Source organism: Felis catus, chromosome B1 (assembly GCF_018350175.1).
Source record: "Felis catus isolate Fca126 chromosome B1, F.catus_Fca126_mat1.0, whole genome shotgun sequence".
NCBI classification, from domain to species: domain Eukaryota; kingdom Metazoa; phylum Chordata; class Mammalia; order Carnivora; family Felidae; genus Felis; species Felis catus.
The window spans coordinates 198,406,907-198,421,338 of record NC_058371.1 but is presented as its reverse complement, the minus strand read 5'-3'; the positions used below and the strand labels follow the sequence as shown (position 1 = coordinate 198,421,338).

Here is a 14,432-nt window from a genome sequence, read left to right as displayed (position 1 = left end):
AACAAACAATCCTAAAATTTTTATGGAACCACAAAAGACCCCAAATAGCCAAAATAATATTGAAGAAAAAAACCAAAGCGGGAGGCATCACAATCCCAGACTTTAGCCTGTACTACAGAGCTGTAATCATCAAGACAGCATGGTATTGGCACAAAAACAGACACGTAGACCAATGGAATGGAATAGAGAACCCAGAATTGGACCCACAAACGCACGGCCCACTAATTTTTGACAAAGCAGGAAAGAGCATCCAATGGAAAGAAGACAGTCTCTTTAGCAAATGGTGCTGGGAGAACTGGACAGCGACATGCAGAAGAGTTCTCTTGCTCTCAAGCCGCCCAGCCTCTGGTATTTGACAGCAACCTGAGCTGAGACAGGACCCCAGCCTGGTGGCAGAAAGGACCGGACACTGATTTACAAGAGAGGAGTCCAATGAGGAATTGGAATTCCCCCTGAAAGAGAAAAACTTAGCCTCTACTGAAGCAGATGCTTATTTACTTTTTCACTCTGGGAGGACAACAGGTCTCTCTGTTGACTTTAAAATATGTTTTTATGGGGCACCTGGGTGGCTCAGTCGGTTGAGTGTCTGACTTTGGCTCAGGTCATGATCTCATGGCTCACGAGTTCAAGCCCCGTGTCGGGCTCTGTGCTGACAGCTCAGAGCCTGGGGCCTGCTGCCTGTGTCTCCCTCTCTCTCTGCCCCTCCCTCACTCATGTTCTGTCTCTCTCTGTCTCAAAAATAAATAAACATTAAAAAATAAATAAATACATTTTTACAGGTAAAGAACAGAGGCTGTGATAGTTATAATGTTTTTATTTTTGCCACACACATAACGTTGACTTTCAGAATTTTAAAATATTTTGAAAACAAAAAGCAAAAGAGCCTCTCTAATGTGGGATCTCACTTTGGTAAGGAGATTGTTTCCCACCTGCTTGCACTAATTCTAGAAATCACCATGCGTGTGGCAACCACAAATATTAAGTGTGCGTTATTTCTGTTTTTGCAAAAGAGAAAAAAAATCACGGCCATAATAACCCCAAAGGGTTGATAATAAAAGATCGGAAGTAGATACTTCGGAAGTGACCTCCATCAGGTGAAGTATAAAAAGTCATGTACGATGCTATGGAAATGTAGACGTCAAAATGCTGCAAATGTTCAACCTTATGTATATTTTACCACAATAAAAAGTGTTAGCAACATTCAAAAACATTTTCTTAATGTTTTTATTTATTTTTGAGAGAGAGAGACAGAGCACGAGCAGGGGACAGGCAGAGAGAGAGGAAAACACAGAATCCGAAGCAGGCTCCAGGCTCTGAGCTGTCAGCACAGAGCCTGACGCAGGGCTCAGACTCGTGAACTGCGAGCTCATGACCTGAGCTGAAGTCAGATGCTTAACCAACTGAGCCACACAGGTGCCCTCAAAAACATCTTTAAGGGATAAATGCCATCCAGCTCCCATAATCTTACCATAATCCTCAGCTTATAAAACCTTCCCTGAATGAGGCAGGGGCTGGCCCTTGGCTTATTAAGGGTAAGGCATAAAGGGGCTCGTATTCTCCCAACCTAAGCTCTTACTGTCTTATTGTGATTTAAAAAAAGAAACATATATTTGGTCTCCTGCCCACTTCTAGCACAGAGCTCCCAAAACCCTTGGGATTTCCTAAGAGATGACAGTAATAAAGGTATCTCAATAATCATAACAAAGCTCTTTAAGCCACACACGCATTTATGTTAACGAAGTGACTTTGGAAGGCACCTGAGGATGGGGGCTGGGTATCCGTGGAGAAAACCAAATGACCCGGAACTTCCAGGGAGGGGACAGGACAGAGACTGAGTTCAGTCGCCAACGGCCAATGATTTAATCAATCATTCCTTTGTAAGGAAGCTTCCACAAACCCCCCAAAGGATGGGGTTCCAAGAGCTTCAGGTGGGTGAACACACAGATTCTGGGAGAGTGACGTCCCAGAGGGGGCAGGGAAACTCCATGCCCCTCCCTCTGTCTTCCCCTGCGTGTCTCCTTTCTCTGGCTGTTCTGAGTTCTACCCTTTTGTTTTATTTTTTTTTTTAATTTTTTTTTTTCAACGTTTATTTATTTTTGGGACAGAGAGAGACAGAGCATGAACGGGGGAGGGGCAGAGAGAGAGGGAGACACAGAATCGGAAACAGGCTCCAGGCTCTGAGCCATCAGCCCAGAGCCCGACGCGGGGCTCGAACTCCCGGACCGCGAGATCGTGACCTGGCTGAAGTCGGACGCTTAACCGACTGCGCCACCCAGGCGCCCTGAGTTCTACCCTTTTGTGAGAAACCCGTCATCTCGTGGGTCGATGGGTCCCTGTGTTCTGTGAGCTGTTCTAGCAAATTAACCCAACTCAAGGAGAAGGTCGTAGGCACCACTGATTTATGGCCAGTCGGTTGGAAGCACAGGGGACAACCTAGACTTGCAACTGGCCTCTGAAGCGGGGACAGCCTCGTGGGACTGAGCCCTGACCCTGTGGGGTCTGACACTGCGTCCAGGTAGATGGTGTCAGAATTGCGTGGATTCACAGGACACCCGGCTGGTGTCAGAGAAGTGCTTGATGCATGGAACAAACGCACACGTGAGAATCAGTGTCGGGATCTTGCTCCCGCTCCCAGAGGACCCAGCGTGTCCCTTCTTAGCTGTGTGAGACACGCCCCACACATGGGTCTGGAAGCAGACAGACCCAGGTTCCGGTTTCAGCCACGAGTCAGGTCTGACCTCACCTCTCTCTGCTTCCACGTCCACAGCTGCAGAGGGGAGCCGCCCACAGAGCAGCCATGAGGCTCGGGAGGGCACAAACAACGAGCGCACGAGACGTGCACATTGTCACCAGCACTCCCATCGCTGGAGCAGGGGCGCCACTCACGGGGCTGGTCAGCTGTGCTCCGCTCAAGCGCCAGACCGTGGCAGGCGGCAGGCACCACCCCCATCACCCCAAGATTCAACTCCTTCCAACCCACCCCCAAACCTTCCGCTGTCTGCGGGGAGGCCACGCTCTCCCTCCTCATCCCGGCGGGACGCTCCGACAGCAGGTCATCCCCTTCCCCTCTACCCGGAGAGAGCCACAGCCTCCAGGCCTCTCTCTGGTCTCTGTAGGTCCTCCCCTCCCTTATCACACCACCCCCCCCACCCCGGGAGAGGCTTTCCTTCCTGCCAAGGCCAGAAGGCAAGCCAGCTGTTGAACTGGGATTCAAAGTCAGGCCCTCCTGCTTCCCAAAACAGAAGACTGCAACTAACATGTTTATGTAGGAAAGACAGAGTGAGGTAGAGCAGAGCAAAACATCTTGGAAAGATGCCCCAAATACAGTAAGTGAAAACAGCCAAGTTGCAGAACAATGCGTGTGGCATGGTTCCATTAAAACAAAAACAACAACAACTATATGTTTATATGAGTTTGTAGAAGCAAAGAAAAACGCCTAAATGAATACAAATTAGCTGCTGACAACAGTTATTGGGTGGGTGGATCTGAACATTCTGTTAAGGTTTGCATTTGTTATGTATTCTTTATGTTCTGGAAAAAAACAAAAAATCAAACGCAGTCGAAGGAACTCGATAACTGTCCTCCAGTGGTGAGTGAGAGGCCTGCGTGCTCAGGGACGCCACGGACAAGCCTTTGGAGGAAGGGCTCACCTCCAACCACCCCTGGTCCCGGAAGGGACGTGCGGAGCTGAGAGGGTGGCATCAAATGACAACAGACACGGTTGGCCGGTGAGCCGCACTTACCTTTCCCAGCAGCTCAGGCAGGCCCAGCAGCTGCCCCACGAACACGCCAACGCAGATGAAGATGGCGGTCACCTGCCCCAGAGAGCCACGGATCTCCTTGGGCGAGATCTCGTTCAGGTACATGGGGAGCGCGCTGAGGGCGATGCCTGTGAAGGAACAACGGCAGCTGTGAGAGGTCTGTCTTCTCTGCGGGAGGAGCACCCTGGTCAGCGAGAGGGCTGTCTCCCTCGAGGGAGATGGGTCAGGGCCCCCCCTCTGCCAAGCCCCTGCAGTGCTGCAGCCACAACACTACCCCAAGCTTTCTGCACCAATCGCTGATGCTTTGACATGGCCTGTATCGTTTAATCCAGAAAGCATGGCTGGGAGATTTCATAGAAGGGAAAACAGACGATGAAGGTGGTGGTGATGGTGGTGACGGTGAAGGTGGTGGTGGTGGTGGTGGTGGTGATGATGATGATGGGGTGGTGGTGGTGGTGATGGTGGTCGTGGTGATAGTGAAGGTGGTGGTAGTGATGATGATGGTGGTGATGATGGCAGCGGTGGAGATGGTGATGGCAGTGGCGATGGTGGTGATGGAGGTGGTAGTGGTCATGGTGGTGGTGGTGGTGGAAGAGGTGGTGGAGAAGGTAGTGATGGTGGCGAGGTGGTAATGATGGGAGAGGTGGTGATGATGGCGGTGGTGGTGATAGTGAAGGTGGTGGTGGTGATGACGATGATGGTGGTGGTGGTGGTCGTGGTGATAGTGAAGGTGGTGGTAGTGATGATGATGATGATGGTGGTGATGATGGCGGTGGTGGAGATGGTGACAATGGCGGCGGTGGTGGTGGTGGTGGAGATGGTGATGATGATGGTGATGGTGGTGGTGATGGAGGTGGTAGCGGTGATGGTGGTGGTGATGATGGTGACGGTGGTAGTAGTGGAAGAGGCAGTGGTGGTGGTGATGGTGATGGCGGTAGTGGTGGAAGAGGTGGTGATGGTGGAGAAGGTGATGGCGGTGGTGGAAGAGGTGGTGTTCATGGTGGTAATGATGGTAGAGGTGGTGGTGGTGATGATAATGCTATTGGAGGGGGTGGTGACAGTGGTGGCGAGAGTGGCAATGAGAGCGGAGGTAGTGGTAGCAGACGGTACAGGTGGTGTTTAGCAGCCAACACACCTAGTGCTTACCAAGTGGCGGGATCCTTCTTATCTCTACGTTTATTAAATTACATATTTTCATAGTAACCCACTGAAGTAAATGTACTACCGTTATCCTTATTCTAAATATGAGGAAACTGAGGCACAAATGGAGTAACTTTCCCAAATCACCAAGGGATGGCCCGAAGAGATTATTTTGCCCAACAGGTCGGGTCTCCAATTCTAGAACTTGAGCTTCTCCCACTAGCTGACCGTGTCTCTTTATGTAAGTCACGGGACTCAGGTAGGGTAGATACTATTATACCCATTTTACAACATTTTATAGTGCTTGTCAGTTTCAAGAAGCCCAGTTTTCCACCTGTACCTGGGCAAGGCTATTCTCAAATCCCTTTACAGGCCCACAAAGGTCTATAGACCTTATCGCAGGCTGACTCACGGCTCGTCTGGAGCACAGATGGCACACCCAGAGCCACACTGCTTCCCAGGGAGAATCCCTGTAACTTACAGGCCATGAGGCCTTGGCTGGGGGAGTTAGCATCTCTAGGCCTCGGCTTCCCTCTCTGCAGATGGGCTAAGAACTGAGCCTAACTGCACAGAGCGGCTGGGAGAGTTCGCGTCTGCTCACTGTGCAGTGCTCTACAAATCAGTGCCGACAGCACTCATTCTTATTGCCTGACTCTTCACCAGACTGTGGGGGCATCAAACATTTCTTTCCTTCCCTGGCCTCCCCATGCCTCTCACACCTCCCGAAACACTCTAGGTACCAATCAACGTGCTTCAAGTTAAGCTGAATTCGCCCCAGTCGCCAGCCGTCAGAGAGGCCCTTCCTTTAAAAAAAGAAAATTAGGAGAGGGACTATGTGGCCCAATTTATAAGCCGAGGATCTCTTTCACTGCATCGCAGCCCAGAACAACTTTTCCTGCCTCACCAGAAAGGCAAACACGCTTAAGGTACAAAGAGATGGGAATTATCTGCAAAGTCACAACATAAGCCAGATGCTGTTTGAATTTTTATCCAAAATACACACGCTGAAAACAGCTGGCCTCGTGGAAGCACTGGCTGGCCGGGGACCAGCTTGGCACCTTGCTGCCTGGGGTGGGGAGCACCACAGGGGGAGACACGTGCAAGGACTCAAGTCCCAGAGCCCCGGCTTCCTCGCCAGGTGACCTTGATCAAGTCAATTAGCTTCTCCTAGCCTCGGCTTCCTGATCTATAAAATTAGGGTAATAATTGCTGTCTATTTCTGTTGCAGTGGCAATGAAATTATCACACATAAGGCTTCTGCCTCACGTGTGGTCACTTGACAGGCACTTAAAAAACTGTCAGTTTCTTGGGGCGCCTGGGTGGCGCAGTCGGTTAAGCGTTGGACTTCAGCCAGGTCGATCTCACGGTCCGCGAGTTCGAGCCCCGCGTCGGGCTCTGGGCTGATGGCTCAGAGCCTGGAGCCTGTTTCTGATTCTGTGTCTCCCTCTCTCTCTGCCCCTCCCCCGTTCATGCTCTGTCTCTCTCTGTCCCAAAAATAAATAAAAACGTTGAAAAAAATTAAAAAAAAAAACAAACTGTCAGTTTCCTTTCCCCGATGCTCCTCCTCCTCCCCGCTGGGGCTAATCACCTCTCAAAAAATGAATGAGGAAATGATAAAGCTGGTGGGAAAGAGGCGGCGAGGTGGCGGTGAAGGGCACGGAGCCACATCTGGGACAGTAATTATACCCCCTTCACACAGGTGCTGTGCACAGGTGAGATGTATGTGAAATGCTTTGCAGATGCCTGCAAACAGTAAGCTGTCTATAAGTGGTGGCCGTTCTCCTCTCCCAGCTGTGAAATGACATGGCAAAATGCGATGCTGGTGGCTAAACGGGGGCCGAATGAGGAGGCAGTCTACATGAAAGCCACCACATGCCAGTTGGCTGGGGACTGTCCCGGTTTTAGCACTGGAAGTCCTGCGACCCAGGCAAACCAGGGGGTAGGTCATCCGAGGCCCGTAGTGCTGCACCAGGCATCCCACACCCCTGAGTGGCCTCTCTCGACCCATGACCCCCATCTCTTGCCACTCTTCCTCCCCAGGGGCCCCCAGCCTTGGGGTTCGCTGAACCCTAGGAGCATACTGACTGTAGGATATTGTCCTTTGCTGCTCTGTTTATCTGGAACCTTGGTTGTCACAGCCCCATAAGCTGACCCCCGCCTGTGCTTCCTGTCTTACCAAGCCCCCAGCAAAGTGACCTCATTTGGAAGTTGTTTGCAGATGTACTCAAGTTAAGAGGAGGTCATACCGGATAAGGGTAGGTCCTAAATTCAATGACTGGCATCCTTATAAGAGGTCATGTGAAGATACTGAGAAGGAGGCTATGTGAAGATGGGGACAGGGACAAGAGAGACGCCAGTCAGGGAAGGCCAAGGGGTGCAGAGCACAGAAGAGATTCACCCTCAGAGCCTCGAGAAGGAACAAAGCCTGCCCGCACCTTGATGTTGGGCTTCTGGCCTCTGAACTCTGATAGCATGATCTCTATTGTTTGAGGCCTGCCCCTGGGAGACTAGCACACCTCCTCACTGAGGCCTTCCCTGGCCACCTGCTGGAACTGGCCCCTTCCCCAGCTCTTTGTCTCTGCATCCAGTCCTGGCTCCCCTGAATGCTTAGTGCTTTCTGCATGTTTCTTGTTTGGTATTTACTCGACCGTCTGTTTCCTCACCCGCAGCCACAGTGAAGCTCCCTGAGAGCACGGCACCTGCAGCGCCAGCCCTGGGACAGACAGGGGCTTGATTAACGTGTATTATGGGGGCCTGGGTGGCTTGGTGGGTTAAGGTCAGACTCCTGATTTCGGCTCAGGTCACGATCTTGCGGTATGTAGGTTCAAACCCCGCGTCGGGCTCTGCGCTGATGGTGCAGAGCCTGCTTGGGATTCTCTGTCTCTGCCTCTCTCTCTGCCTCTCTCTCAGTCTCTCTCTCTCTCTCTGCCCCTCCCCTACTCTCTCTCTCAAAATAAATAAATAAAAAAGAAACAAACCACGTACTGAATGGGTTCCCGCCCACTACTGCTCTACTGTTACTTGTTTAATCCCGGCTCAGAAAGGCCGGGGTCAGCAGATACCAGCAATCTGGAGTCGCGGACCCTGGCAGGCTGGTCCCTAGTTACAACTGTGGTCTATGGGAGCAGGCCCCCCGGTGGGCAGTCAGACAGTGAGCAGAGACTCCGAGAAGTGAGCAGAGGGCAGCATGCCTCGTATCTAAAACATCACAACAGTCCTAATGTACCGAGCCTGCTACACCTTCCAGAAGGCCTTCCCCTTCCTCAGGGTGCACGGTCTAATGGTGTGCATGGAGCAGTCAGGGCACACGCCCTCACACAGGCGAGCTTAGCTCTCCGATTCCTCTCAGAGTCCAATTGGATTGTCAGCTCTTAGCCCTCAAAAAGCAGAAGGGACCTCAGAAAACATTTTCTAGGGAAATCAGAGATGCTGAAAGAAATACTCTAGGGACACCTGGAAATGTACATTTTCCTACTGGGGTAAAGAAAAATTTGAGTCCAGTCCAAAGTATTTACTGAATGTAGTAAGTCTTGACTTTTGAAAATCAAATTATGACATATACTTTTCAAAAAGTTTTTTCAATGTTTATTTATTTTTGAGAGAGAGAGAAAGCAGAGTGTGAGCAGGGGTGGGGAGGGGCAGAGAGAGAGAGGGAGACACAGAACTCGAAGCAGGCTCCGGGCTCCAAGCTGTCAGCCCAGAGCCCGATGTGGGGCTTGAACTCACAAACCGCAAGATCATGACCCGAGCCGAAGTCGGACCCTCAACCAACTGAGCCACCCAGGCGCCCCAAATTATGACATATATTTTTAAATCACGCAGATAATACACATGTAGTCTGATGAATCATCACAAAATGTGCACGCCTGTGCAACTCCCACCCAGGTCAAGAATCAACCTACACACACACACACACACACACACACACACACACACACACACAAGAATCAACCTACAATACCAGCCCCCCGGAAGCCGCACCCTGTGCTTCCTCGGGACCACCATCCTCTCCCTTTTCCCCCAAGGTCACCACCAGCCTGATGCTGTCACCAAAGATGAGTGTACACAGAATCACAGGGGATGTATTTCTCGGGTATTTCATCTCTTTTGTGTTTCTCACGAACGTGAAATGCATCCGTGCTGTAGCACACAGCTATAATCTGTTCGTTTTATTGCTGTGTCATATTCCAACGTGTGAGAGTATCACAATTCATCCACCTTCCCATTGATGGACACTTCAGCGCTCTCCAGTTTGAGATTAACACTAACAGTGCCCCATAAACATGCTTACACAAGCGTGTAGATGCACATGTATGGAAATATATATACACAGCAACCATAAGATATGTATGTTCAGTTTTGGTAGATAAATCCAGTTTCCCCAAATCATCACAGCAACTTACACCTTTATAAGAGACGTATGAAATACTTTGCTCCACATTTTTGCCAATATTTGGCATTACTGGTCTTTTTAATTTTTAGCAATTGTGGTTTTAATGTGCATTTCCTTAATTACAAGTGAGATTTGTTGTATTTATTTTAATTTCCAGTGTAGTTAACACACAGTGTTCTATGGGTTTCAGATGTACAATCTAGTGATTCGACACTTCCACACATCGCCCAGTGCTCATCACAAGTGCCCTCCTTAGTCCTCATCACCTATTTCACCCATCCCCCACCCCCTCCCCTCTGGTGACATCAGTTTGTTCTCTATGTAGGTAAGAGTCTGTTTCTTGCTTTGTCTCTCTCTTTTCTTTTGCTTGTTTACTGTTTCTCAAATTCCACATATGAGTGAATTCCACATACGGTATTTGTCTTTCTCTGACTTATCTCACTTAGAATAGTACTCTCTAGCTCCATCCACATTGTTGCAAATGACAAGACTTCATTCTTTTTGACGGCTGAGTAATATTCCATGACATCTCACATCTTTTTTATCCCATCATCTATCGACAGACACTTTGGGCTGCTTCCATAGTTTGGCCATTGTAAACAATGCTGCTGTAAACATGGGGTGCACGTATCCCTTTGAATTAGGGTTTTTGTAGTTTTGGGGGTTAAGTAGTGTGATTACTGGGTCATAGATTAGTTCTGTTTTTAACTTTTTGAGGAATACTAATGTAACTTGTGAAAATGCCTATTTTGTCTCTTAGCCATTTTTGTAAGAGATGTTCTGTCTTTTTATTATTGATTTGTAAGAGTTCTTAATGTATTCTGTGTATGAGCCCTTTGTCAATTTCATTTATTGTGAATATTTTCCTGCTCTCTGTGGTTTGTCCCTTCATTAATGGTGATTTTTTTGTATGAATAGAAAGAAGTCTTTAATTTTAATGTAGTTCAATTTATCAATTCTTTTACTTTAAACCAGTGCTGTTCTGTCCTGTTTAAGAGATCTTTCCGTGTCCTAAGATGATGAAAATATTACATGGTATGTTACCTTCTCGGATATTTATGGTTTTACCTCTCATCTTTAAAGCTATAATCTACGTGGGATTGATTGTGCGTATGAAGTCAAGGAGTGTTCAGGTTTCATTTGTAATGGCATTAAAATGTCAGGTGTCAATACAAATGCAGTATTTGCCACCTTGGATGGCACAATCTGCACTTTATCCCTAAGACAACTCCCCAGAGAGAAGCAGCAGCAGAAAAATACAGATAACAACTCTTGAACAATAAGCCTCTGTTTTGCAAAAACAGCTACGATGTACCAATAATAACTGAAGTTATACCTGTAGAAATTTCCTGACCATAGACGTAAGCAAAAAGGGGTTCTTTCACGGTTGCTGGGATTATTACTTTCCTTCCTGGTCACCCCAGGAACTCATGTTTCCGGAAAGATGCAATACATAGAAACATTCCATTTAAAATAAATTTCACATAAAATATTCCAAGCATAAAAACACAGGTGCATATTAACATCTGCTCCCTTCTTGGAGTCTGCAGTCCCCATCAGACTACCACTGGGTCCTGTTCCCATACAGCACAATCACAGCTGAGTACCAGCCTGCCAGGGGCTGCAATTCCCAACCACTGGTGACCCCAACTGACCCAACATCATTTATTGAAAAGACGCTCTTCCCTTCAGCTCTCCAGTACACCTTCACCACAGGTAAGTGTCCATATATGTACGGCTCAGCTTCAGAAGTCTCATTTCTAGTCCACTGATGTATTTCTCTCTCTTTGCACCAATCTGCACTGTCTGAACCACTGTAACTTTCTAACTGTTGATGCCCCACAGATTAAGTTCTCCCATTTTTCTTTTTCTGGAAGATAATCTTGTGAATTCTCAGCACTTTGTATTCCCGTGTACATTTTAGAAGCAGTCTGAAATTTCCATTTTACAAAACCTGCTTGGATTTGCTTGGGTTTGTATCGAATCTATAGATCAGTATAGAGGGAACATCATTATAATGTTGTCTTCCAACTTGTGAATATGGAATACCCCCCATGTATGTGTCTAATTTCTTTCCATAATATTTTATAGATTTTTGTGTAGATAATAAGGAGATTAGAAATTGCACATTTCCCACTAGACTTATTCGTGGGTATTTGACGGTTTTTACAGCCTTTTAAATGGTATAGTTTATAAATTTCACTTTCTACATAAGAATACAATTGCTTTTAGTGTATTGACCTTATGTATAGAAATAAAATTGCATTTAGTGTTACAAGTACACAAGTATGATGACTTTTTATCCAGAGACCCTGGTAGCCAAATCCACTCACTCATTCTAAAGTTTATTTATAGATTTAGATGTTTTATGCATTCATAACATCGGTGACAGATGACAGTTTTAGTTCATCTTTTCCAATCTTTATACCTTGTGTTAAAAAAAAATTTATTTGCCTCGTTGCATTAGCTAGGACCTCTCGTACTACGTTGACTCAGAGTGGTGACAGCATGTATTTTGTGTTGTTCCTGAGCTCAGAGAAAAACCTATCAACATCTTAGTACTGAGTATGATGACTGCTATAGGTCTGGGTAGACAGCCTTCATTAGTATAAGGAAATTTTCTTCTATTCCTTGTTGGTTAGAGTTGTTTTTACATTTTTTTTTTTTTTTACCGTAAGTGGATACTGAACATTATCAACTGTTTTTTCTACATATGTCAAAATCATCATATAATTTTGTCTTCAAATGTATTCTGTAAATATGATGAATCACCCTGACTGACTCTCAAATGTTAATCCAATCTTCCACTGCTGGCGTAACTCAGCTAGGTCTTGACCTATTATCTTTTTATGTTTTATGTTGTTTATCATTGAAATTGTTCGCTAAGTCTTTGCTTAGGATTTTTATATCTATGTTCCTTAATGATACTGGCCTGTCATTTTTTCCCTGTAGAGTTCTTATAAGGATATGCTATCCAGGATACACTCATCAAATGAGCTGGGAAATATCCCCCCTGGAAATGTTTATACAGAATTGGTATTGTTCTCTCTTAATGAAGCTTTGAATCACCTTTGTTGGGAGGTTTTTAATTATATGTTCAACTTATTTAATAGAAGAGGACTATTCAGATACTCTAATTCTTCTTACATCACTATTGGTTAAGATTTCTCTTTCTAGGCATTTGTACACTTTAAGTTTTCAAATATATCACATCGCAATATATTCTTATCTCTCTAATGCTTCAGGAGCTGGCCATTTAAACCCTAATATTAGTTATTAATTCCTTCTCTTTTTATAAATAGTCTCACAAGGGTTTGGCAATGTTATTAATCTTTTATAGAACTCACTTTGATCTTGCTGATGCACTCCGATGAAAATTCCCTTTCCAACTTCTTGAGATGGAAATTTAGATTACTGATTTTTAGCCTTTTGCATTTGAGGTTATAAATTTTACTCGAAGTATGGCTGTAGCTATAGTCCACAAATTTTGAGATGTCTTGTGTAGTATTTTCATTATCATTTAATCCAAACTATTTTAAAATTTCCATTGTGATTTCTTTTTGTCCCTCTGGTTACTCAGAAATACACGTTCATTACTTGGAGTGTATGTCACTTATATCTTAGTTTCCAAACCTGTGAAGATTTTCTACTTATACTTTTGTAATTAGCTTCTAACTTAATTCTGTTGTGGTCAGAGAACATAGTCTAATATTAATCCTTTTAAATGGGTTGAGACTTGCTTTATGGCTCATCATATGGTTGATTTTTGTAAATGGCCCATGAAAGCTAAAAAGAAACGTGTATTTAACAGTTCTAAAGTTTAATGTTAATATGTTGATTAGCTCATATTTGTTAACTGTGTCATTCAAACATTCTAGCTACTACTGATGTTTCTGTCCACTCGTTTTATCAATGGCTGAGACAGTATTTCTCATTTCAGTCTGGCTAACTTTTAGCTTACCTCACTTACAGTTTATACATTTTGATGCTTTTTATTAAGTGCATATCAAATTTAGAATTATTATATTCCTGACAAACTGAATGCTTCATCATCATGAAACCTCTCTCATTGTCTTTAGTAATCTTTGTTGCCTTCAGATCTACTTAGGCTCTTATCAGTACTGCCGAACCATATTTACGGGCTTGGGTTTGCCTGGGATTGCTTTTTCTATTATTTTATTTTCAGTCTTCCTATGTCTTTACATCTAAGATACAAACAGCATATACACAGGTATTTGATTTATCCAGTGTAACCATTTTTATCTTTTAAAAAAAATTTTTTTTAATGTTTATTTATTTTTGGGAGAGAGAGAGAGAGAGAGAGAGAGAGAGAGAGAGCATGAGCAGCGGAGGGGCAGAGAGAAAGGTAGACACAGAATCCGAAGCAGGCTCCAGGCTCTGAGCTGTCAGCACAGAGCCTGACACCGGGCTTGAACTCACAGACTGCGAGATCATGACCTGAGCCGAAGTCGGATGCTCAACCGACTGAGCCACCTAGGCGCCCCACCATTTTTATCTTTTAATTGGAGTACTGAGTCTATTTAGTGTTATTCTTGTGTTTAAATATAACATCTTACCATTTGCTGTTCTATATGACACTCTCCTATATTCGGTTTTCTCTCCTCTCTTGCCTTCTTTAGGATTAAGTATTTTTAAGTCATTTGATTATGTTATTTTCTCTTCTTTAAATTATTGCTCTAGAGGTCATTTCATGAATCTGTGTCTTAATGAAATCTAATATAAAGTAGTACATTTAGTATTTCCCAGACAATGCAAAGAATTTAATACACTCCAATTTCATGTACTGCCTTCCTGATTTATATGCTATTTTAGTTGTGTATTTTAATTTTTCTGTCTTCTTCTTTTCACACAGGCACACACACACAGACATGCACACACACAGAAACACACACAGACACACACACACACCCCTGTATGGTACCTGAACATCGTCAGGTAGCTATGCTGTTATCTGTACTGTACATGTGAGGAAAGGGATAGAGGGATAGAGAAGTCTGTCTGAGGTCACCCAGATGGTAGGTAGCAGGGCTGGGACCAGAATCCATCCTTCAGAACACCTCACATGCTCTCTGTCATGTTAAAATTGGACTCAAATCATAACATATGCTCTTACTTCA

The 14,432-nt window shown here is 45.4% G+C and overlaps 1 protein-coding gene across 11 annotated transcripts in view; it reads right to left on the bottom strand.

The window, feature by feature from the left end:
• SLC2A9 (solute carrier family 2 member 9) overlaps nucleotides 1–14,432 on the bottom strand; it is a 262,356-nt gene that overhangs the window by 159,480 nt on the left and 88,444 nt on the right. For all 11 annotated transcript variants that reach the window (XM_003985513.6, XM_019829751.3, XM_019829752.3 and 8 more), the window contains one exon: nucleotides 3,744–3,889. In XM_003985513.6, coding sequence (XP_003985562.1) covers nucleotides 3,744–3,889 — 146 coding nt within the window. The remainder of the gene's footprint in view (nucleotides 1–3,743; nucleotides 3,890–14,432) is intronic.